General features: G+C 44.0%; 1 protein-coding gene across 5 annotated transcripts in view; it reads right to left on the reverse strand.

The window, feature by feature from the left end:
* Positions 1 to 26,258, reverse strand: part of DCTD (dCMP deaminase) — a 121,688-nt gene that overhangs the window by 19,963 nt on the left and 75,467 nt on the right. For 2 of the 5 annotated variants that reach the window (XM_057697372.1, XM_057697373.1), the window contains 2 exons: positions 4,618 to 4,732; positions 4,147 to 4,282 (listed from right to left, as the gene is read on the reverse strand). In XM_057697372.1, the coding sequence (XP_057553355.1) occupies positions 4,147 to 4,282; positions 4,618 to 4,725 (244 nt within the window). In that variant the 5' untranslated portion in view covers positions 4,726 to 4,732. The other 3 variants (XM_057697375.1, XM_057697376.1, XM_057697374.1) reach the window with 3 other exon arrangements.

Consider the following 26,258-nt stretch of genomic DNA (forward strand, 5'->3'; position numbering starts at 1 on the left):
TTATGAAAACCCAAGGAAAGAGTGATCTCTGAATTACCATGAGTATTTAGCCTCCATTTGATAAAACTGGTGTTTTGATTAGATGTGCTTCACGCTGATGGATCCCACAAAGAGAAAGGAACGGGACGTGTCAGGTGAATGCTTCATCCTGGGGTGAGCGACCACCCCCTCACAGAAATTAAAGTCTTTCCACAGGTTTCTACATGGTAAATTAGATAAATCTGCTCCTTCCTGGCTTTTTTCATTGTGATTCACGTGAAAAGGTTTCCCTATAATAACTCTGACTTCTTCCTGCCCTTACTGTTACTGACATCATACTATCTCTTGGATTTTTCAGGAAAAAGATGAGATAAAAGGCAGGTTCCTTGGCAGGGGAATTTTCATCTCCCATATTAATACTATATTATAATCAAATCGTTTCATGAAGTTTTGATCCTAAGCCTGGAAGAACAAAAACATCCTTTAGAAACGCCTCTCCAGAGACACAGCCCAGAAAAAACCTCCATCTTCCTACTCTGTTACGCACATTCTGTGTTTACCTCCCTTCCACAGAGTGTCAATCAAGACTAACGACTTCCAAATTTCCAAACTTCCAGAATTAATAAGGAGAGTTAAGTGATATACGTTAACGGGTAAACTTAAACGTACACAATTCCCAAGCTCCCCTCTGCAGAAATGTGAAGACAAGCCAGGTGCTCACAGCTTTCTGCCCCATCCTAGGGGCAGGCCATCACCACCTGAGCTCTCGACCTCTGGGGGGGTCACTGCATCGAAACCTCTGTTTGCTCAAGTGCATAGTGAGAAGAAGAAAATGGGTGGCCCATCGTGCTACCATCTACCCACTTCAGAGGAGCCGAATTCCTGTGCCTCCCACAGGAAGCACAGAGCCCTGGCCTGGGCACTAGAAGGTGCCACGCTGCCTGTGTGGCGCTATGTCGCTTACGTAACGTTTCCAGGCCTTCCGGTTCGCATCCATGAATGAAGCGGGCAGCTTACACCCTGTGGGCACGAACCCCAAGGCACCACTGAGGTTCTGCCAGGGGTACATGGTGGTCCACAGACTGGCAAACATACATCTAGCACTTACGTACACTGTTTCCAAACACACACAAATGCCATTTAATAAAGTTCAGACTGATGCAAAGCGTTCCTGACATCAAATAGCTTTTTGTCATCATGGATTTCCTTACTTAAAAGATACTAATAAAAGGTATGATCTCACCTATATGTGGAATCTAAAAAAAAAAAAAAAAACAAGCTCACAGGTACATAGAACAGAGGTGGTTGCCAGACGTAGGAGGTGGGGGGGGGGGGGGGGGGAAGAAATGGGTAAAGGGGGTCAAAGGTACAAACTTCCAGCTATAAAATAAATAAGTCCTGGGGCTGTGACTGTAGTTAATAATACTGTACTGCACACCTGAAAGCTGCTAACAGTAGATCTTGAAAGCCCTCATCACAAGGAAATAAATTTTTGTAAACATATCAAATATCGATACATATGAATCATCATGGTATATACCTGCAACTAATGCAATTTTGTATGTCAACTATACCTCAATTTTTAAAAAAAAGATACTAATACTTTAACTAGCATTATATAGGGGCCTTGGAAGTTTTTTTGACATTTAAAAGAGGGTCCCCATATATTCAGAAAAATTAGGAAATCAGTGGTCTAGAATGTAGACAATCTCTAAAGCTCCTTTACAGGGATGAACACAGAATTTATCCTTCCTGAGACAGCAGCCCAGCCACCATTCATGTCAGTGATGGAAGAAAGGGTTAAGCCCACTCAATTCCAGACATTATCACTTATTTTTTAAATTAATTTTTTTAAGTCTTAAAACAGAAGAAAAGAATTTGCATTTTAGTCAATTATCACCAAACATTTCTATTACATCCAAGGCTACCTAAACATTTACTTCTCTGTGGGCTGAAATCTCTTAAAAAGACTGATGTACAGTTTACAGCCAGTCATAGTTATTTAGACTTAAAGCCCACCTTTACACGTATTATGATGGTAGTAATACTAAATGCTTTTTAAAAACCATTTAATACCTTCTCCGACTTTTATGGTACATCAAATTACAAGCTTACTCTCGTGAAAGAAAACTGTCTACATTCTAACACAGCTACATGTAAAATGAATAATTGATGAGGAAGGGGCAGAGAGCTTTGAAAACCTAGAGGTATCACATGGACAGTAAAAAATAATGCAGACAGACAACCAGGGCCCTGAAACTCAGCAACCACTCAATAAAAAATCATCAGCAGAGCTGGACAAGTGCCTGTGTGCGTTTTTTTTGTTGTTTTGGTTTTTTTTTCGATTCCTTCTGGAAAGGAGCTCTAAAAGGTCCTCTCCAACTTGGACAAAAGGCAAGTGTCTCAGAACAAACAATCAGCTCCTGGAGAGGTTCTGGAGGTGGGAAGTCGGGGGATGATAACTGTGCTGCAAAGCCTTGGGCTTCGAGGTCACTGGCAGAAATATGCCCAGGGCTCGTGGTGAGTGAAGGAGGCGCAGGTCCCGCCGGGAGAGCTGCTGGTAACCAATGAGGACCCCTTTACGCCGTTCAGACCACTGACATCTTTTTGCAACCAGCCTCAGCATCACAGACTGACGCCTCCCAAGAATTTCTCTGCAGGGAATTCAGCACCAGGACCCACAGCCCACAATCCTGACTCAGTGATTAGGGCTGGGGTCCTCACATACTTCAGTGTGGACCTTGAATTCATCGACCCTTTCACGTTTGCGATTTTTATATGGGACCTTCAACTGTCCTGTGAAAAATCACCTTTGCGAGTGCCTACAAACAACGAATCGCTTCCCTTCTTTCTTATCGTTGAAAGCATGCAGAATCAACAGCAGGAGAACCACAAGTTTCTAAAATACACTGGCACAGGCTGAGAAGGCGGCTTTACCCTCTTTCCCCGGGAACCTACTCTTCCTCCTCTGACAAGGGAGGTAGTTAAATGGACTAACCCGACTATGACATCCCCTTAATCACTCAACTGTGTTTTATTCCCCGAGAACCCCGAGTGCTTTGTAGTTCTCCCCAGTCTCATTCCTCAATTCCTTCTCCACCTCCAGGCACGTTTTTTCTTTTTCTTTCAAAAATGAAGCCTTGCCCTGAAGCAGCTTAGAAAGAAATTTATGGGGCTTATTTAACGTGATTAAGGTCCAGGAACGTTAGTAAAAATGTATAAATTAGGCTAAATGTAGACTTGGGGTTCTTCGTGAGAAAAACTCCAGAGGAAAACCTCGCAGGGAAGAGCCAACGAAACAGAAAGGGTTCACATGACACCCGAACCTTGTTTCCTGAAGGCACATCTTTCCCACTCGGGTGGCCTGCATCTACGTCCCTTCCCACACAGGCAGTCTGTCCATTTCCAGACATCAACACAGGTCCAAACATTAAGAAAGATCAGCAACCAGCACGTGCCGCCCAGTGTGCCTCTATGGCAGTAGCTGTATAGTCTCTAGGGAATTAAAGGAAAAGGGAGACTTGGCTGGTCCCTCCCAGATAATCTCTGAAGCGAGTCTCCCTGGGGCTCAGACAGGCAACAGATTATAACAAGCATCCTCCCCTAATTTAAAGAAGAAAACCAGGGATGGCCAGGCCAAAGGTCTTCGGTTCCACTCTGAGATTGCAGCACCCCGGGGAACAGGAGCAGGCGACTGCATCGTCCCTCTCCTGGTGTCCAGCCCACAGCTTGTGTCCTGCTTCCCAGAGATGAGCTGGAGCCAGATTTCCTCAGTAGGTGAAATGCACGCTGCTTCTCATCAGAGCAAAGCCCCAGCCAGTAATTGGTTAACTGGCTCTGCTCCGGAGGAGCCAAGAAACAAATGGCAGGGCCGCCGTGCCCATTTCCCAGCCACCTCCTGGGGCTGTGGCACTCTGCAGAGAAGCCCACCACCACAGAGCCCCAGGCCTCAGGACCAGGCTATGCAACCACTACTATGCCTTCACTCCTTAGCTCTCTTTGGAATTTAAGGGAGGGAGGCGAGAAATTGGGGTAGCTCAAAAGGATTTTTCTTCTTTCCAGCTGTCGGTAACTGAAAAGGAAGATGATGCTTTCTGACCATCTATCCTATTTAAGCACTCACCAAGGCCATGCCACAAGCAGAATGGAACACACAATATGCCCTACCGTAAGGGTATTTGGTATCCAGTATACTCTCTGCTGTTCTCCTCCAAGGCAAGAGGTCATCACTGCACCCATTTGGCATTCCATTGTACCCGATGCCCACAATCTTGTTTTCTGCATTCACGATGCAGGCTCCAACCTACAGGGAAACATGCCCAAAGGTTTGGTGACTTCGAGCAGCTGGTCTGCCACTGGAGAGACAGTGAATGAGACCAGAGGCCTACGGAGCTCCAAGATGGGTACGTGGCTTCTGGAGGGGCTAAGAGCTCTGTCTCCTTGGAGTACGAGAGGCAGTGAAGGATGGCATGTGGTAATTTACTTTCTCACAGGAAAATGTAAGCAGGCGTGTATGCAGCACAAAGACAGCAGATTTACTCTGCTTTTTGTAAGCTGGCAGGGGTCCACTGAGGCCTCTTCCTTTTGTAATGTGCTCACCTGTGGGTATCCAAACATTCTCCTGTAAAACTCACTTACCTGGGAATTTGGATCTTTGCTCCTCTGTGCCGATAAGAAGGCCACTGCCATGAAATACTCAGGCCATTCCAAATAGTCATCACGTTTTTTGCAGGGAGCTTCACTCATGCTGGGTCTAGAATAAAAAACACAACAAAACAGCAGACAAGAGACAATTCGGGTCAATCTGCTTTCCAGTTCAACAAAAGCACCTTTCAACTCTGGATCTCCAAACTCAGACAATTTCAATTTACAGTTATCAATCAGAAATCACAGCACATGAACCCCAGACAGTCTCTGGTCTTAAATAAAAAAATAAAAAAAATTTAAAACAACCAAGAAATTAAAGTACTATTTCAGAAGTTTGGATTTGGCCTGTCTGGCTGTATGAGCCCAGATATTCCATCTATTTCCTGCTTTCTCATAGGAGTTTTTGCAACTTACTACACATGCCTGCCCTACCAATCATTCTCATTCTTTACCTCTCTCCCTTATCAAGTGGAGCCAGCACAAGAGGGAAGGGGAAAGGAGAACATTTATTGATCACCTAATATATTTCAGACACGGTTAAAAGTGGTACACATCATCTCACCAAAGCCTTGTTCTGAGCTAAGGTAACTAACATCCTTCTTACAGAGATTCAGAGAACTTGGGTAACTGGCCCTAAATCACACCAGATTATTTTTCATGCCAGCTGGATTCCATTTGGAGCTGTCCCAACTGTGATATTCCTGTGTCCCTTCCCTTTCCCTGAGTGTCCCCAGATGGGACACACGCTATCCACTCTATGAAGAATGTCAAGTGCTATGACTAAGGCAAGACTTCAGTACCATTGGGCTGTACTCACGGGCAGGCACAGGCTGTCTGTACAACAGGGAGCGAGACCCTGAAGGGGCCTAAAACTTCCAGTAAGGGGGAGGGGGACCCTTTCAAGGGAGACGAAACAAGGGCAAGGAAGAAGGGAACCTGGTAGCTCTCAGTGAGAAGCCTAGAGAAGGCCTACACATCCGGGCTGAAAGGAAGGTGAGGTTTTTCCCAGCAGCTGGGCTTCGGGATCCAGCCGTGAAGCCGAGGCTACCTTGCAGCGTGGCGGTGCCTACGACTGGGAACCATGGTTATCCACTGATTACGCCTCCCCAGTTCTGAGGAGCCTGTACACCCTCTTAACACGAAGCGATGCTGGGTGGAACTGGTTTAAGGGTTAGCATCCAAAATCGCTGCTGGGGGGCCCGGATAAGTGCTTGCTCAACAGGAGGTGAGGAAAGGAAGGAGAGGGGAGGGAAAGGAACTTATCACCGGGTTGGGTTTAACGCTCGCTGGTGGCCCGAAACCCAGCTGCACAACGGATCCAGGGAGATACCTCTAAGTCAGCCGGCGCGGGCCACAACCCACGCTCCTCCCACCCCCTGCACTGCGATCCCGGGACGGAACCACGCAGCCCCGGCCGCGCACACGTGGCCGCTGGAAGTGGCTGCTCCCAGCAGACGCCCCCAGACCCACCGCGCGCCCTCGGCTCCCGCGAGGGAGAAAGCGTCCCGGCCGCGAAGGTGACCGGGCGCCGCCGGCCCCGCACGTGTTTCCCCGGCGGCAGGTTTAACCCGGAGGGGGCGTCCCCGGGGCTCCCCGCGCCCGCGCCCCGTGGCCCGCACCGCTGCGCGCGCCCGCCCTCCGGCCCCGGTCCGCGACCTGCAGGCCGGCGCCCGAGCCCGCTGCCGCCGCCGCCGCCTCCGTGCCGCCGCGCGCCCGGGAAGGAAGTGGGCCGAGGAGGCGGGGCCGCCGCGCGGCCGGAAGGTGGCGGGAGCCGGGGAGCCGCGCGCCCGGGCAGCACGGGGTGGGGGCGCCACTCGGCGGGGTCGCCCGCCCTCCCTCGTCCCGGTCACGCGGCGAGCGCGCCCGGCCCCCCCCGGAGCTCCGGCCTGCGACCCTTAGGGCCGGCGCACGAGCGACGCCTCCCGGGCTGCCCGTCTCCCTTGGTTGTGGGGGCGGTTTGGGGTTTGCCCTTGACTTTGATCTGGCGGCGGCGGCGGTGGCGGCCGCAGCGCCCGGGCGCGCGCGGAAACCCGCCCCGAGGCCGCGGGGCCGGGCCCTGCACGGTCGCCCCGCCGCCCTGAGTCCTGGGGAGGCGCGGCGCGCGGCCGCTCCCGGGGCTCCGACTGCACAGCCGTTGCCTGTTTCAGATCTCTGAGTCCGAGGGTCGTTTTTGTTGTTGATGGTGAAGGTTTGGGGTTGTTCCCCCCCCGCCCCCCGACTTGAGTTTACCGTCAGCTACTTAAAGCGCTCGCTATAAACAAATTATATACATATGTAAGTAAAAGGCCCGAAAGAGTCTATTGCAGTAAAACTGAAAGGGGCAGGCGGTAAGGAGAACTGGTTTGACCTCTGGAGTGGGCCTGCGGTGTCGCCTTAGCAGCTACACAGTTTCTTGCAGGAGGGGTTCGTTTGGAGGCAGCGAGCTGGGTCGGGCGGGGAAGCTCTCCTTCGAGGCACACATGCCTCGAAGCTGCATTTGCATAAGCGCTCTGCTTGGCCAGCTTACGCTTCCTACTCAAATCGTGCGGAAGGGCCTGAGAGGAGTGCGGCATCAAAGCCTGCTACGCCTTCCCAACCCCCACCACTGTCCACACCCACTCCTGGCATCCCCCAAAACGTTTGCTAGCTATGAAATTGTGAATATTTTGTGGCAACTGTTAAAAAGATCGGAAAAACAGGATACAGGTCAATAGGAGAGACCTCGGGTGACATTTCTGAAGTCATGTGCTCCGAGGAACTTAATCTGATTTTCTTGAACTTTCTTATTCTATTCAGATGTGTAGCCCCCAAGTCGCTGGTTCCACCGCAGAGAGTGACAAAAGAACCCCTTTCTGTTTCACACATGGGGCTTGAGGGTACCGTCAGGACTCCACAAATAATAGCTACTGTAGTAACCATGAGTTCTGATCAGCGCATCCCAGATCTGAGCCTCTCATCCAAACAAAAGCTTGTTAACTATATTAATTTAGCCTAACAGAGGAAGAATGATGAGAATAAACAGTTGGTTCTATCTAATTTCTCACTACGGCAAGACACATCATTCTTCATCTCCATGGTCCAGCCTGTAGATTCAGTAATTAAATTATGTACTGCCTTCAGTGGATGCCGGGAAAGCAAAGGGGAAAAATACTTCATCGTTAACTATAGATTTTTTTTTTTTTTTGCCTCGATAAGACTCAGGCTGCAAAGAGCTACATAGATTAAGATGATGATTTTTAATGTCAAGTTAACTTTATTTGGCTGTCTTGTTGCCACTAGAATTTATTATATGCTGAGCCCCTGGTTCCCCTCCCCCTCCCGAATCGACTGCCTGGTCCGTGTCACACTCATCTATAGTCTTTGAGTCTTCATAGATCCATTTCTCTTCTTACCAGCCTCCAACCTATACATCACCAATCGCTGCTGGTCCTTCCACCACAACATCATTAAGCTTTCTTCCTTCCTCTGCTCTGTAAAGACTGTCATACATAATTTAGTTACTTCTCATCATTCTCCATTTTGGTCAACTCACACCCCCCTCTGCAATAAATTCAGGATCCTGCTTGCTGCAAACACATTACCCTGAATGTTCCTGCATTTCACTGAAAGTCTCTCATCTTATTAGATGACATCATTCATAATACAGGAAACCCTCCTGATTCACGGTTTCACAACTTGAGGTTGCAATTATTCTATGCCCACAGTGAACCCAGGCAGCCCAGGGGGGGGAAAAGACGCCTTCCTTCGTTTGTCTTGCTATTAACACCCTGTAACTCCAAGTAGGACGGGAGGTGTTAAAGCTGTCCTGTTCATACCTTGTATTTTGGTCTATAATTAAAGTTCTCTCTCCACCCTCTGCAGACACAGAGGCTCACATCAAGTGTGAGGAGAGGGGCTTCACACGGGTGAACGCAATCAGCCGTTTGAAGGGTTGCTGTCACAGGCTTTGGCTTGATGCCTCTATGTACCGGGTTACCTATGTCCGATCTGTAGCACAACCTGGAATATAGTTCAGAACCTTGATGGTGGCAGATCCAGGTTAACATGATGGAAGTCTGGGGAAGATTCTTCTGGGGCGACCTCAGCTGGGGCTTCGATGGTATTCATGGATGTCTGCGCTATCCACATACCACTCACCGCTTCTCCCATCACCTCTGTTACCCAGGGAAGGATATGATCTGCAACCCAGCAACGGAGGCAGGGGGGCTGGAGGGTGACCATTCCGGGGGCGTCAAGTTTGCCATAGGGAAAAGGGTGCAGGCCTCGGAGTCTAACCAGACTGTGATCTCCAATTCCACCACTTACTACCCAAATGACCTTCAGAGTCTTTTGTTTCCTCATCTGTAAAATCAACAACATTCATGCATTCGATCATTTTTTATTAATTCTCTTAAGTGCTAGGTGCTCTGGACCCCAACGATGAACAAGATAAACCCGTTCTTGCCCTCATAGAGCTAACCCCCCCACCCCCAAATAAATGCTGAATAAATGAGCCTCATTGCTGGCTCAGTTAACACAATAAATGTTATTTCAAGATAACTCGCCTATCCGAATATCTTTGTTCTTAATCCAGTGATTGTCAGGACCAAAAACTTCTTTCCCTAGTTCAACAACTGTCCTTAGAGGCAAAGGACCACTTTCACTGCCTTTTAAAGAAATAATTGTTTGGGTTTCCATGCAGCAGTCCCAACTAGAGAGAGCTGTTTAAACCTTAAGGAAGGGGATGAGTGGACCAGAAGTCAATGTAAATTCTAGAAGAAAAAAAATATGGTCTTGTCAATATATACATTGTTATACGTGCGTTAGAGCAAGGAGTCAGTTGTTCATGTTTAATGAAAGGCAGACAGACTGCAAACTGATAGGACAGAATATTCCTACCCCCAAAACTGGAAGATTCCTAAAGAGGATTTGGGTTATGAACTGAGGCCCCCAATTATCTTTATCATGACACAGCTTCAAAATGACAGGGAAGATCCGTGAGGAAGTGTTAGCTTGGCGTGCGCACGGAGCTGGGTGCTTTGCAATCGTGTATCGATAAGTGTTTCCTGACTAAATAAAAGAATTAATAGGCAATAATTGCCTTACACCAACTTTTTTTGAGCATCTTGTGTGTCAAGAGAAGTCTTCCTCTGTAAACTCTATTATACCTCTCTATCTGCTTCCTTTTTATCCTTGCACTTGATGGACCTGGAAAGACATTTAATAAGTAAGACACTGGAACAGGGGGGTTGGGAGCCAAGGGTGAGCTGAGTTGTTTTCAAGACATGCGATGTCTTAGTCCTTGGATTTGAGTCTTGGCCTACAAGTAACCAACCATCTCCAGGACCAGAATGGAAGGCAGCTGGGAGGCTGTCTGTGGTATGTCAGTTCTCCCCATGACTTGCTTTTCTGCTGCAGAGCTGAACTTGCAGTCTTCATACATAACTGGTTGAAGTTGATGGAAATTACATGTCTTAACACTTCATAAAAGAAAAAAATATATATAAAATGTAAGTCTAAAAGAAATGGGCAATTTTCTTGTACTACTTTATATTTCTGCGTAAGTTACCAAGTGCCAATCATTCTTACTTTTTAAAATTCAAATTTGTCAAGCAGCATGTAGGCTTTCAATGTTGTACAAGAAAAGATAATGCTTCATGTTGGAACAGTCACTTATGTTAGTTCTGCAAACGTGTGTACCAAAAGAGAATTTGGCAGATTGCTGGTTTTACAGAAATATTAACGATCTCATTAAATTATCCCCTCTACTCTGGGGTCACCATGGAAAGGTAATCAACAAGGTATTATGGTTCTGGATGGAGAATTCTTTGTTGACATCAGTCACCACTCGTTTTGTAGTGTGTATTTTAACTGATGTAACAAGATGAGTGCCCAAGAACCATTGTAAACGAAAGCCCTTGTTAAATTGTACTGGGAAGTTAACGGCTTTCATAATCTGCTTGACATGTTGTGCCTTCCATCAGCTAACTGGAGCGCTCACTGGGGGTGAACGTCTAAAATGAGAAAGCAAGAATCAAATTAATATTTTAGTACGCAGCTCACTACATATGTGTATATCGAGGGTAGCATCTGTGGTCTTGCTACAACAACAACAATCAATGCCAATGCCGTGAGGTGAAAAGTCAGCTTCTAGAGGCACGAACAAACAAAATAAGGAAGGGAGGCTCTCCTATCTGAGTAGCTGTTGACACTGTTCACAGTAAGAAATTCTATGCTTTGATGCAGGAGGTGATGGAGAACAACATGGCGGTGACAAGGTCAGAGTCTTCAAAAACCCCATTTGAACCATCCTCTGTCTGCTGCAGTATTTGACTGACAACCCACAGACGGTGCAAGGTGTCAGCCACGGAGCATTTTGAGATATACTGCTAGTAATGCTATCTTCGAATTAGCCCTGGATTGAGTTAAATATCAACCAAAGGGAGTGGAAGGATACTTGTGAAATCATCCTTACGAGAATGGGAGAGATTTAATAGTTTGGTGGTTACAGTAACCACTATCCTGCAAGAAAAATCAATATCTACACAGTGTTAGAATCACACCAAGGGGTCCTGGAGCTGAGCCATGTCACTGCAGAATAAACCCGGATTCATTAGAGCAGAAAGTCAGGATGTGGTGGGAGGTCAAGCACAAATACAACCTGGGCTCTTTTGTCTGGAAAACCAAGATGCTCGTCTTTCAGGATCCAAGTATTTTTTAAAAGCACAGAATTTACAAAGCTGGAAGTGACCTTCACAATCACTGAGTCCAGCCCCTTCTTTTTACAGACGAGGAAATAGTGGCCCAGAAAGATGAGTCGCCTTGTTCCCATTCACACAGCTGATCTGGTGAGAATTCCTCCAGGTGCCACACTGCCCGTCCCCAGTCTTAGAGTCTATGACTGAAATCACAACTGTTCATTTAGAGCCTCTATGGAAGGCACTGCTAAGCCTTCCAGGAGCATAAAGAAAGTTGAATCAGCTTCCTCTGATTCTGTGCCAGAGAGAAAACTACAGAACAGGTTAAACAACATTCAGTGGTTAAGTCACCAGGTAAGATGACAATAAAACAGCTTTCTAGAGCACTTCCCAGGCGTTCCCGTGGTTAAGACTCTGCACTCCCAACGAAGGAGGCACGGGTTTGATCCCTGGTCAGGGAAACTATGATTGTGCACGCTGCGAGGTGCGGCCAAAAAAAAAAAAATCAAGTTAAACACGATTTGTTGTGTGTCTTCTACTGAAAAATAGCCCTTTCTGCCCACCCAGGAAGTAGCTTAAAGACACAGGGATACCTCCGCTCCCTCCGTCATTACTTCCATTAAGTACAATATTCTATTTATAACTATTTATAACCCAATTTCTTTTTTGGAATTAGTGCCAGATATACAAGATGCAAAGAATGAGAGCCTGCACACACATACAGGATCACACACATTTCAACCTTGAGTATTAGAAGTTGCCCTAACCATAGCTCTTCACAACCTGGAGAAAAGATCCCATCTGAAGAAATCACATTGTGTTTCTAGAGCTCTGCTTAAGCTCAGACAAGGAAGAGTGTGTGGCATCTCTTTGTATTCACTGAATATTAAACATTACTGTGTCCCTGACATAATCAGAGCCTCCCGAGAACCATGGAGTTTCAGGCAAATAAGTATATAACACACACATACGGGGTCTTTCTGCTTTGTACTTTTTAATTCAATCCTTGTTGAAATCCCAGGTATAACGTTACCTTTCAGGTACAGTTCTACTATCTTTGTACCCACACAAAAAGCATCACATGAAATAAAAAATAGGAGCATGCAGGGAGTACAGCCTCTCAGACTGGGGAAGAAGATGCCGGGGTCTGGCTTCGAGACTGATAGCTAAAAACTAAGTCTGGCTTCTGGAAACTAACAATATCTCCACAATAATGCATAGACCCCCATGTAAACTCCTTATCTTTGCCTTCCATTCCTTTACGTTTTCATATTCATGGCTCCCTGTGAAACCCAGAGGAGTCCCTTTCTTTTTTTTTTTTTTTTTTTTTGGCGCATGTGCTTAGTTGCTCCACGGCATGTGGGATCTTCCTGGAGCAGGGATCAAACCCGTGTCCTCTGCATTGGCAGGCGGATTCTTAACCACTGCGCCACCTAGGAAGCCCAGAAGTCCCGTTCTTGAAAGTTCTTATTAATAACCTATTCACTCCCTTGCTGTTCTCATGTCATGTCACAAATGCTATGTGTTGGCAAAAGGTGAGATAGCAAGTTTACATTTTAGAGGGTAATTTCATTATGGAGCAATCTGTTGGTTTGTAACAGCCCGCCACTGTTCCAGCCAGATTCTGTGCTCCAGGCTCCGAGACAGAGGAAAGAACTTCATTTTCTAAAAATGGTGGCAGATGCTATTAGTGATTTTAGTGGCACATTAAGCCGGTTATTATTAGACAGAATTGACATTTCACATGCAGACATATTCTTTACTTGAAAGTCAAGTGTCATTCAAAAGAGGGAGAAATTATTTAGGATTTCTGAAAACATCAAAGAAATCCTCTGCAAACCATTCTCATAAACGCCTCAATCAGTTTAGGAATCAGGGCCAGAACTGATGCCTTTGATTTCTCTTTGATGCAAACAATAATACAGAATGGCATGGCTTTGGGAAATGCTCACAAGCCGTGGTCAGGAAAGTGGGTTCTTCTATATTCACAGTCAGACCCCAGCGCTGATGGGCTGAAGCCCAGTTGATGGTCGGTATTATTCATTCACAATGCACACCACAAAGAACTCCCCCCTTGCTTCATCCAAACAGATCACATCCTCCTGCTGTATATACAGATTGCAGCAGTAACTGAGATGCTTGAAGAGTTTTTCACTGCATATGCCTTTAGAGGCACACATTTGGCTCAGCAGAAGCTAAACATTTTTAAGAGCACAGTAAGAAATAGGCCAGAAAACATCAAAGCTTTATAGCTTTTTAGAAAACTTGATGGTCTTGCTGGTACAACTCCCTATGATATGGTTCAGTTGTAATAACAATGGAAAGTGTATCAGTGCAAACTGCTGATGAAACATCAGAAAAATGTAGCCAAGGGTCTTTTAAACACATTTAAGAACTGTTCTTTTGAACTGCACCTCTTAGCCTTGGAAAACCTCTTCGAGATTTTAAACAGGGCTTTTGGATGAACTGCAGAGTGAGCACCTGAAATTATCTCGTGCACTGGAATCAATATCAAGCGATATTTTCTCTTTGAGAGAAATTCAATCTGACAGAAAAGAGTAGGAGCCACAAGGAAACTGGGACCCTGGCTAAAATGCTTGCCTTAGAAATATGCTGTAAAGCAGTCCAAATGAGGTGATGTCACCAGAGGCAGAAAACCATAGTGACAGAATAAAATGTGATCTGGGCTTAAGAATACTTCATTATCACTACCACAGGTCACTAAGCTTCACAAAATGCATCCATCAGCCTTGATAGCCATTTGTAAGCCGCTGCTGGTAGCTAGATGGCGCAGTGAAGGACCACACAGCCCCGCGATCACGGCCGAGCAGGGTTCAAACGGAGGCCTGGTGCCCAGACCCAGGTTTGTTAGTCTCAAAGTGCTCTCTAGTGGCCAGAGAAACATAAAAGTATCTGATGCTTGGAAGCACTTCGGGGGAGGATTTAGAACTAGGGCAAGGTCTTGGAAAGGCAAGGTAGAGATGCTGTCTGACGCAGTCCGCATCTCCTGGATCCTTGGGGACATTTTATGAGCAAACTTGCCTTTGCCAACGATTGTGTCACTACCCATAAAACAGTGATAAATTTTTAAGCTCAGCAGTGTAATTTCTACACTGTGTGCTAGAGGCTTATCAAATTAATGGGAGAGGTGTTTAGGTTTAAATGAATCCTTGTGCACTTGTGGGAGGATCACTAGTGAAAGGTATGTCTAAATAGAATACAAAGTACATTTAGCTTGTCCACCTATCTGACCGCGCGAAGGTTCTGTACTGCGTTTCAAAGCATCTTACGCGTAAGTCGCTGTTTCAGGGACTGTGGTAAGGTTAGGTGTCAGGCTTGGCTGAAGGGAATCGTTTCGCAAGCACCTGTGTGTTCCAAGCACAGCCCCGTATTTTATCTCTAGTATTCATTTAATCCTCATGAAGAACCCTCTGATGGAGGAATCACTGTCTGAATTTTTTTCCCAAATAAGGCAGAGGTTGACAAGCTTTTCCTATAAAGGGCCAGAGAGTAAATGTTTTAGGCTTTGAGGGCCACACAGCCTCTGTCACATCTGTGTACCCACTCAGCTGCGCGGTTACAGTGTGAACGCAGTCAAGGACAATAGGTAAACAAGTGGGAGTGGCTGTATCCCAATAAAACTTCATTTGTGGACACAATGTGAATTTCATGTAATTTTTGCATGTCTCAGAATATTGTTCTTCTTTTGGTTTTGTTTCAGCCATTTAAAAGTGTAAAAACCACTCTTATCTCACGGGCCATACAAAAATAGGTAACAAAGCTGTAAAAAACAGTGGGCTGTATTGGCCACCAGCCACAGTTTGCTGAGTCCTGCGATAAGAAAACTGAATCTCAGTCCACAATTCTGTGAGTGGTGGCATCAGCAGTAGTCAAGCCAGCCTGACTGTGGTCCAGGCTGAATTGGGTGTTGTGGGTTGCACTTCCATGTCCAATACCTCAGCCCTCCTCTCCTTCCTGCCATCAGCACCGGAGTAAATTTGGGTTTTGTGTTTTAAGAAAGAGAAAATTCAAAAGTGAACTTCACCAGGAAGAGCCAAGACAGAGAAAAGAAGAGAAAAAGCATTGAAGGTAGCCAATTAAGCATTAAGAAATATGCACAGCGCCCTTCCTGGAAGACCACCATATAAGACATTATGGAGGTTCCCAAGTCAGACGGAAGACACAGTTTCTAAATTCAAAAGACTTGGTATCATATATGGAACACATTAGAAAATCATGGAAACACACGTTAACACTTGCGTGTGTCTATCCCATCGCCTTAAGCAGGAAGGAAATACACATAACAAGAGGTGCTTCTAGGAGACAGACCTCCAGGGAGCCCAGGTCTCCTACTTTCAAAAGTGTCAGGCATTAATTCACTGGTAGTCTGAACAATTTCAAGCCGCAAAACCCAGGTACGAGAAAGAAAAAAGTAAATTTTCTTATCTTTCTAGAATTTAGATTGACTTTTACTTTGTGCTCTAGCACTGTCTAGCAAGAGAAATGTAGACTTGGTCTTTGCAGGTTTAAATCATACTTAAAATAAATAAGTGAGCCAGTCACACTTATCAGCACAAAGGTAGAGACAGAGATTAATGGAACAGAAAAGAGAATCTATAAAGAAGCTCGCATATGAATGGTGACTTTGTAAATTACCAAGTTAGCAACTGCAGAGCAGTGGGGGAAAAATAAATAGTGCTGGACTAGTTGGAGGTCCATCTGGACAAAATTAAAACTTAACCACTACCAAACACGTACACAAAAATTAATTCCAGGTGGACTGCAAATCCAAATGTGAAAAGTAAGCAACAAAACTGTGGATCAGTGCTGTCCAATAGAACTTTCTATGATGGTAGAATGTTCTATAATTTTGCACTGTCCAATATGTTGGCAACCAGTTACATGTCGTTATTGAGCACTTGAAATGTGGTTAGTGCAACTGAGAAACTGTGTTTTATTTTATTTACTTAATTTTAAGGCAAAAGCAAAGGTTTAATGTTGAGAAACTGTATTTTAAATTAAATTTAATTTTAGTGACTTTAAATTTAAATAGTCATATATGGCCAGTGGCTACTATCATATTAGCACAGCTCTAGAAGATAATTCAAGATAATACTTTCGTGGCCATGTGTTAGGAAAAAATTTCTTAAATCAGACATGGCAGAGGACCTAATGAAAATTCAGAGCTTCTGAGACATTATGCTAAGTGAACCTGGTCACAAAAGAACAAATACTTTACGATTCCACTCATGTGAAGAATCTAAAGTGATCAAAACCATAAAAACAGACAGTAAACAGGTGGTTGCCAAGGGCTGGGGAGATAGGGTAGGGAGAGTTAGTGTTTAATAGGTACAGCGTTTCCGTTTTCCAAGATGAAAAGATTCTAGAAATCTGTTGCACAACAGTTTGAATATGCTTAATACTACTGTACTGTACACTTAAAAATGGTTAAGATAGTAAATTTTATGTAATGTGTTTTTTAGTATATTAGAAAAATTAGTAACTTCTGTTCATTAAAAGAGTGGAAAAGGTAAGTTACAGCACAGAAAAAGCACATTATATAACTGATAGAAGATTTACATTTGGTATATACAAAAAACTCCTACAAATCAATAAGAAAAAGATAGTCCAATAGAAATATGTACAAGGGACTTTTTGAACAGACAATTCACAGAAGAGGATATTGAAACAGCTGATAAATACATGTAAAATGAACTCAATGCCATTAGTTTTCAGGGAAATGAAAATTAAAACTATAATGACATACCACCATCCTCATGCCAGATCGACTAAAACTTAAAAGACTGACAACATCAAGAGTTGACTGGAATGTGTAGGAATTGGCAACTCTCATACATGGGCTGGTGGGAATGTCCATTGGTAGAGCCACTTTGGACAACTCTTTGGCCTTATCTACAGTTGAATATATGCAACCCTCTGACCTAACAACTCCATTTCTCGGCATATAGCGTAGAAAATAAACGTGTGCACTAAGAAACATGTCTAAGAATATTCATTCTCATTACACATGAATAGTAAAAAAAATTGAAGCACCTGAAATGCACATAAACAATAAAATATTAGGCATCAACAAGCAAATATTACGCAGCAGTGAAAATAAATGAACTACTGATACACATTACATGGATGAATCTCACAAACGTATTGAGCTAAAGAAACTCTGCCAGTTATTTAGCTGCTCTCTTTCAGCTGCAAGCCCAGCCTTCCAGGCTGCGCCTTGCAGCGCTGGGGCTGGGACTCTGAAGCCCGTTCCTGCTTTGCTAGCTGCCTCCCTGAGAGGTTCTGCCAAAGGGGGCGCTAGAGGGGGACTGCAACACTGGAAGATGAAAATGGACCTGCTCCTGCCTGTAGCATCAATTATTTCTAATTTTTGGTTTTTCCTTCATCACAGAAAAAGCGTCTTTACATTCCCTCAGAGGCCTGAGCTTCAGCTCCATAGATACCACCTCCCCACCCCCCACCCCCGCCGCACCTTGGTCTTCTCAATGTTAATAATTCTAACTTCTTCCTTTTTTGCATCCTGAGGTTGCTGCTTCATGATATCCTAGTGTCTCTTTTTGCCTTCTCGGTTCTCCAATACCCAGTTAGCAGTTCATTATATTCAATTAAATTGTCTCTGTTAAAATAACTGGTGTGTCTTCTATAACATGATGCTACCAAACACAAAATAATACTGTAGGATTCCATTTGTATAAAGTCCAAAAACAGGTAAAAATATTGGCACCTTTAGAGAGAAGGGAGAGGAATAATCATTGGGAGGATGGGGTGAGGGTGGGAGGATGGGGTGTGTGTGAAGGGGTGGGGGTGGGGGGGGGCGCTCCTGGGAAGCTGAAAACATCCTGTTTGCTGACCTGGAAGGTGATTACACAAGTGTGTTCCCAGGTGAGAATTCACTGAGCTATCCATTTATGCTGTGCACTTTTCTGTATGCAGTTTTTACTTCAATAACAATTTTTAAAATTAAACTCTTTTATGCATAAGAAAAGAGATGCCAGAAATGAAATAGGCTCTTTTGGGCCTAGTGTAGACTACTGGCCTGAGTCAGGATTACCAGAAGTCATCATTTAAAATGCAAATGACAGGATCCCTCCCTCAGACGTTCTGTTCTAAGTCAGTAGGTCAGGACCTGAAGTTTTAACGGGCTCTCGAGGAGCATCTTACACAAGCCAGATTTTGAGAATCACTGACATTGACTGACCTGAGTCTCTTCTGGGTAGACCTGATTCATCTATTATCCTCCTAGCATACGTCTATGAAAACAAGCATTGGCTTTATCTCCATATTCCTGTTGACTAGGAATTTCTTGTGTATTTATTTTAATAAAGTTCTGGTGTAAAGAAACATCTCATGGAGTTGAAATAATGACTAATAATCTGTATCTCCTACTGAAGAAAAGACTAGAGGTTTGGAAATCCTCAAGAGATTTAGGTGTGTTATATGACACACAATATGTTTATTGTATGTCAGTTGTATCTCAATAAAAGTTCTTAAAGAAAAAAAAAGAGATTTAGGTGTAAGATTGACCCAAGTGATGGACACTTTGAGGATCTGCTGGTAGCCTTGAAGCATCTCTGGAAAGGTGCAAAAACATAGTTTGAATACAATTTTGGACAGTTCTCAGTCAGCCATCCATACACCTCACAGGGATCCATGGGTTCTCAGTTAAGGACCTCTGGCTATGGAGACTCAAAGCCCAGGCTCGGTGTGAATTTTATTTCAGAAGCAGGTAAGACACTTGCGGTTTTGGGCAGAAGGTGTCACGCTCCAAATATTTGTTGATCCGTTTTGAAGGCCTCAGAGTGAGAAGCTTAACAAGGGTCAAACTCTGGTTCTGTTCCTAACAATTATGGGAGCCTGTTCCCATTTCTTGATTTCTGCTCCAAGTTCTTCAGTTGCAAGATGGCATTAACACTTGCCCTGCTTTCTTCTCAGGGCTCTCATAAGGCTCAGATAAGATGTGAAAGTCTGTGCAGAGAAAAGTGTGAGGCACCATATATGTTTACCGAACACACAGAACAGGCAGGTAGTGGCCTGACATGGGTTATATGTGCAAACATCTGTCAAATATTTGTACAAATACAAGGCACTATCCAGAGACCATGCATGAGGGGAGTAAAGCTTGCCTCTGGATGTGACAATAGAAGAAACAGGTGAAGCCAAGAAATGTGGAACAACTGAGATGTTTTTAAAAAGAGAGAAAAAGGGGAAAAAACTCACAGATAAAAACCATAGACCCAAGGGTCAACAAAATGTACTTATGCAGGAACCGCTGTCACGAGGGCATCTGAACTCGCTAAAGGGTTCCTCAGGAGCCCCTGTAGGTATACTGGTTCTGGGGCCCTGGACCTCTTTAGGCTCCATCCTGTGGCCAAGAGCTGCTCTTCTAATAATCACACTTCCCTCTTTATGTTTTCTACTCCTACCACCTGGAAACATACTCTTATTTCAGTTAATGTAATTGATCTCAACTTAGCTATTGTAGGACCATTTTGTAATCTATCGTTACAAATGACATTTTCACCACTTTAGATCATTATAAACCATCATCTACAGAACATGAAAAATCCAATCCAATTCCCTGCCTCGTGTAGACACAGCCTTTATCATTAGGCACAAATCCTTACCATCAATGTTTCTGTCAAAAGACCGATCAAAGGAAGGGTGAGAAAGGATGGTGATACACGTTTCTCTCTCTAATTTGGCAACAGCGTTTGGCTGGCAGGCAGCAATTTTCAATATTTTTGTTGTATTGCTCTTGGCCAGGTTCTACCTTCCACTATTTTTGATCCTATCGGGTCTATGACTTTAATATTTAAAAAAAGGTGTGTTTGAAAAAAGTTGGAATAACTTTTCCTTTAGTATAGGAAAGTATTATATGAATATAACCAAAGTTAATTGCCTCACGCACGGAGCAGAAGATGAAGCAAACAGATCTCACACAGCTTCCAAAGAACTTGAATTACTTTTTTGGATTCAGACCTGTATCATCAGCTAAGATAATAACGGAAACTCTATCAGGATTTTTCTCTGACAATAACAAATAGTGTATGGAATTCATTAGTCCCTGAGTCCTCAAACAGAGGATTCTATCTGGGGAAATAATGAGTTTAGCGATCACATGGAAACCGGTACAACATATGTGAAGTCATATATTTAGTATCAAGGCTTGAAGCCAGAGAGAGTATTAATAGATGTGTGTGTACTTCCATTTCTCATGAACTGATATTCAGTGACAGAATCACTAGACTCACCAAAGCTTCCTATTTCCAGAAGCGAGTAAGCAAACTAGCTGTGACTCAAAAATAAAAAGATCGACTGTTGTGGAGTCTGTCTCATTACTTTATAATCAAATTACATGTCCTCTTGAGGTGGTGGACCTTTTTCTTTCATTCAACAGTCTTACTTTAAAAAAAAAAATGACATGTTACCTGTCACTGCACAAGTTTTATTCTACTTGCACTTTTCAGAATCTTGACTATTCTGTCCAACCAGAGCTCCCCTTTTTTTTGGCAAGCTCTACACTTTCAGTTAACCTCTCTTTCTAGAAATTATAAAACTGGCAAAGCAATTGGCATACTCTGGAAATGTCTTAAATGTTTGGAAATACCAGCATCGTTACCATTAACATCATCATCACTGCTAAGATTTACCGAGCATCCACAAGCATTACGTCAGTTGATTGTCATAATCACCCAGGAGAAATAGAATTATACCCATTTCACAGATTAGAAAACTGAGATTATAGAAGTTAAGTAACTCACCCAGTGTCATACATATAGCAAGTGGTGGAGCCAGGGGTCAACCAAGGCATTTTGTTTGACTCTGGAGCCTGCCACTATGCCCTGCTGTCCTAGTTTCTACATTGTGCTGTTATCAAAAAGCAATGGACATAGAGTTTATAAATATAATGGAATGCTAAGCAACCAGAAAGAATCCTATATTTGAAAAAATATTAAATAGTTGAGAAATTTTCATAGCATCTTAAAGAGAAAAATTTCTTGAGTACTTACTGTATGCTAGACATTGTGGTAAGGTGCTATGTACACAGTTATTCCTTTTAATCTCATATTAACTGCTGACTTAATTCATCCTACTATCCTCCCCATTTTTAAAATGTGGAAACTGAGGCAGAGACTTAAGAATCTTGGCTGAGATCACACAGCTAGGAAACAGCAGAGCCAGCGAGCATTTGAACTTTGCTTTCCTTTCTTCGAATCTATTCTCCAGATCTGACTCCACGGCCTCTCTTCTCATCACCTAGCCCCTGTCTGCCCCCATCACACTTGCCTGAACAGACCCAGATCCCCACCAGCTCCGAGTCTGCACCCAGCGGTTGAACTTTGCCAGATTCACACAACCGGGCAAACTGGCTTCACTTTAAACTTCATGATCCCACACCCCAGATGGGCTGTCATCACAACCCAGCAACCCAGTGCACGTTTGCCAATAAGATTATTGTCCTTGTCTCTAAGAGAACCACTTCTCTCCTCGCAGGCCCTTCCTAGTGGCTTCCTAACATCCTCCATCTACTTTACCCTCTACTTGGTTGGGAAGATAGGACCTTCGCACCACCTGAGTTATAATACAGATTTACCTTCTCCTGTGCTGCTGTCCATTTTCCCCTTCCTTTGGCAACTGAGCACCCAGCTTCCCTTCCTATCAAGGGCGGTCCTTCATGGATTTTCTGCATCTCATCCCTTCCCAAGGATCCCATCCCTTTTCAAGGAATTTTCTCCTTAGTTTTCCCTTGTTTCATCTTCAGTTTTCCCTCAGCTCATTTCCTTAAAGTGAAACAAAAACAAAACAAAACAAAACAAAAAACCCACCACAACCATCACCAACAAAACCCAAAAAACAAAAACCAGAATCTTCCATCTTTTAACATCTCAGCATATTCTAGGCAAGGCCAAGTTAGGGTGAATGATGGGACCACTTTTTACTGGAATCAGCTAATGTCAGGGTTAGTCCTCTAGGCTCAGACCAGACTCACTCGCATCTGTTACAGCCAGACCACATGAAAGGATACCCTTTGCTCCTGGAGCACTGTCCTTGTTGGTCATCCAAGAGAACAGGAAAGGCACGTGCATCACCTTTTTTAGACATCAGGTGCTCTGGCTGGATATGACGTTTTCTTGCTGAGGTAGGGTGCCTTGGCATGGGAAACACCATGGTGACATGGTGCTCTCTTATACTCATTCTATTCTGCTTGGAATATACCTCGTGAAGCTGACCCCACTAGGGGCCAGCTGTCACATATATGCTCATGAGACAGGTGAGAGACAGGGTAAAGACTGCTGTCCAGGTAACAAGGGAAGATTGTTAGTACTAACCATGCCCTTGGGCTTTGACCACGCACGCTCAGTGTGCCAGCACATAACGGCTCTCATTCTTCAACCTTTCGTTTATTAGTGGGCAATAAACTAAACATACTGTCTGGACAGTCACTTCCCTGGAGAGGGTTTATTCCAGTAAATTATGTAGATCTGGAGGCTCTGAGCCTCTTCAAGAGTTCCAGGAAACTCTGCCAATCTCCCTGCCTTCCCACTTACCATTACAGATGGTGAAGTTCCTGGCCCCAGAAAGCTGTTACCCTAGCTTCATCTACACACGCCAGCCTGACTGCCAATGGATAGACTTGTATGAAGGAGACAAAGGAAGAGTTTCAGAAAAGTGGGATTGATCATGCAGTCAAACACGTCAGGCTATCAATCTTAGCAAGAGAGAGAGTGGTCTATCTCATAGACGCTCCGGTCACAGGGATTTGAGAAACCTAATCCTTATAGAGAACTAAGACCCTCCCAAGAATAACCCAATGCTCCATGCCCTTGACCATGCAGACAAGTCTGGGAGGATGAACTCCAAGAGAAAGGCAGAGATGCAGAAAAGGAGAGAGAGAGAGTCAGGGGAAGAAGCTTTCCTAGACATAGAGCTCAGCTGACTCTGAATGACATGATGGGAACCAACGAGAACGGAAGGAAATAATTCACCTGCCCTTTGAACCTGTTGTCCTCAAAGTGTGGTCCATACACCAGTGTCTGTCTTTGAACTGTTTGTTAAGTGCATGTGACAAATACAGAAATAACTGTTCAGAAATTTTGAATGCAATTTTTAAAAAATTTTATTTATTGGCTGCATCGGGTCTTTATCGCTGTGCACGGGCTTTTCGTAGTTGTGGCGAGTGGAGGCTACTGTTCATTGCAGTGCACAAGCTTCTTATGGCCGTGGCTTCTCTTGTTGTGGAGCATGGGCTCTAGGCACTCGGGCTTCAGTAGTTGTAGCACGTGGCTTGTGGGCTCTAGAGTGCAGGCTCAGTAGTTGTGGTGCGGGCTTAGTTGCTCCGCGGCATGTGGAATCTTCCCGGCCCAGGGGAACCTGTGTCCACTGCATTGGCAGGCAGATTCTTAACCACTGCACCACCAGGAAAGCCCCTGAAAGCAATCTGACAGAGTAATTTTCTGTCTGTTGAAGGTTGGGACTTATATTTTGTGTGTCTTTATTTTTTTCTAGAAATTCATTTTTATTCTAGTTTACAAAAATATATAGATCTGGTAGAGATTTTGGGGGGAAATTCTGTTTGTTTTTTCAGAAACTATTTGAGAAGCACTGCTTTAGATTCATGTTTGTAGTTAACTCATGGTAAGAGCATCTTCCTTCCGGTGATGAAAACACCACCACTTGCCCTCCTGTCCTGGCAGGCTTGCCTGGGAGCCATTCGAATGCCTTGAGCCAGAAAAGGAACACAGTCTTTGGTGAGGGAGAGTATGAAGATGATAGAAGGAAAAGGAAAGAATGTTATTGAGTACCTATTTATGATTTATATTCTGCCTTATTTTCTTAAAGAACTGGAAAAACAACAAATGGGGTAGTTTGGGAGTAAACTACCTCCTAGGCAAGAAGAGAGATTTAGACCCAGGAAGTGAGGTATCTCTTCCTTTAAGTTTAAAGAGAGGTATAAGAAGGTAGATGCTTAGACAGATGAGAAAAGGGGAAGCAAGCATAAACGTTTGTGCTCGTTTGCTGGGGTTGCCATGACGATTACCGTCAACACGGTGGCTTAAACAACAGGAATTTATGTTCTCACAGTTCTGGAGGCTGGAAGTTGAAGATCAAGGTGCCTGCAGGGTTGGTTTCTGGTGAGACCTCTCTCCTTGGCTTGCAGGTGGCCACCTTCTTTCTGCACCTTGACACTGCCTTTCCTTTGGGTACTTGCATCCTTGGTGTCTCTTCCTCTTCTTATAAGGCTACCAGTCATATCCTTAGGGCCTCACCCATATGACCTCCCCTTAACTACTTCCTTAAAAGCCCTACCTCTGAATACAGGCACAGTGGGCATTAAGCTTCATCATGTGTATTTTGGGGGAAAACAATTCAGACCATGACAGCATTGGGCTTCAATTGCTACTCAGTGAATTGTCCTCTGTATGGGCTGCAGGGCAGCAGTGGGATGTGCAGCAGGCTTGGGGAGAGAGGAAGAAGGACACATTCCCAGCCTGGTGTAGCCCATATGCATTTCCTCACTAAAACCTACATCCTTTTGGGAAGTGTGCACCATTTCCTGCTCATATATGCCATCCTGCCTCTTAGGCAATCTAGACTCTGATGTGTCATAGCGCAGACATCCCATAAAGCCGACACACGCCTATACACACACATGCAAACACCACATCTAAAAAGTAATTTTCTGAATTTCAACTAACTTGAAATTTTAGCCCTAGAGAGACCAGTATCCCAGATTTAGATTTCAGCATTCTTTTTGAGGTTATTATAAAATGCTATGACCTTAACTCATGGAATAAACCTTTTGAAATGTTTTTTTCTCACTCAATTATTTAGGTTCAATGTTTACGTGACAGGGTTGAGAACTCTGAATATGTTTCCATCATATTCAAAGTATTTCTACTCTCTGGATACCTCAGGGTAATTTCTGACATTATGGCAAATATAAAAACCTGAATGGCTAAACTTGGTGAGTGCAAAGTATTTATATTCTGGCATTATAAAGAATCTCTCAAAAGGACCCATTCAGTCATATATTAGAGTTCATTTCTAGAACATAAAATTTCATTTTTACACTGGGGAATCCCAGGGATAGTTACTCTCTATGGTTCCAGGCTTGGCTTCAAGCACAATAGGAAAGAACACCTCTGGCGTTACCGTAAGACTACAAGAGGGAAGATGTATCGATCTGGAGGTCATTGTTAACTGTGATACCTATAATCTGACCATGTATATTTTAAGTAATTTATTTAAACGTATAATATTTTTATATTTAGTATCTAATATGAATAGCATATAAATTTCAATTGGTCATTTGGTCCAAAAATGACCAATGAGGGTGAGTCAAGTACAAACTTCTGTCTTCCTATTCACAGTTGATTATTTCCCCTTTTGGAAACTCCTCCTTCCCTGGCTTCCACGATACACATGATCTCTGTTTTCTTCTGTCCTCTCTGTTTACTCACGTTTATTCTTCCTTGATGGTTCCTCTTCCTTCGATCACTGCTTAAATATTATCTTTCCCTGGAGACTTTACCTGGTTCTCTCTCTATTCTACGCACTCTCTCTGAGGATCCTACGCATAGTTCCACCTACCACTGATGACTCCGAAATATCTCCTTTGAGCCATCATTGCTCTTCAGAACTTCAAAATCACGTATGTTTCTTCCTGCTGGACATCTCTGCTTAGATGACGCATAGATACCTCAAGCACAACATGTCCAAAACTCATATCATCTTTCCCCCAACTGTGTTCCTCCTTCTGCATCCCTGTGGTCAGCAAGTGACATCCTTTTCCCACACAAAACTTTGGGATTATCTGAGACTTTTCTTTCTCTCTTGCTCTAAAATTAATTGTTTAATATATCCTATTGAAACTATAGCCTAAATATCTTTTAAATCTTTCTCTTATTCTCCATTTTCGCTTTCAACGATTTGATTGATGACTCAATATTTCTC

Source organism: Hippopotamus amphibius, chromosome 10 (assembly GCF_030028045.1).
Source record: "Hippopotamus amphibius kiboko isolate mHipAmp2 chromosome 10, mHipAmp2.hap2, whole genome shotgun sequence".
In the NCBI taxonomy this organism is placed as follows: Eukaryota; Metazoa; Chordata; class Mammalia; order Artiodactyla; family Hippopotamidae; genus Hippopotamus; species Hippopotamus amphibius.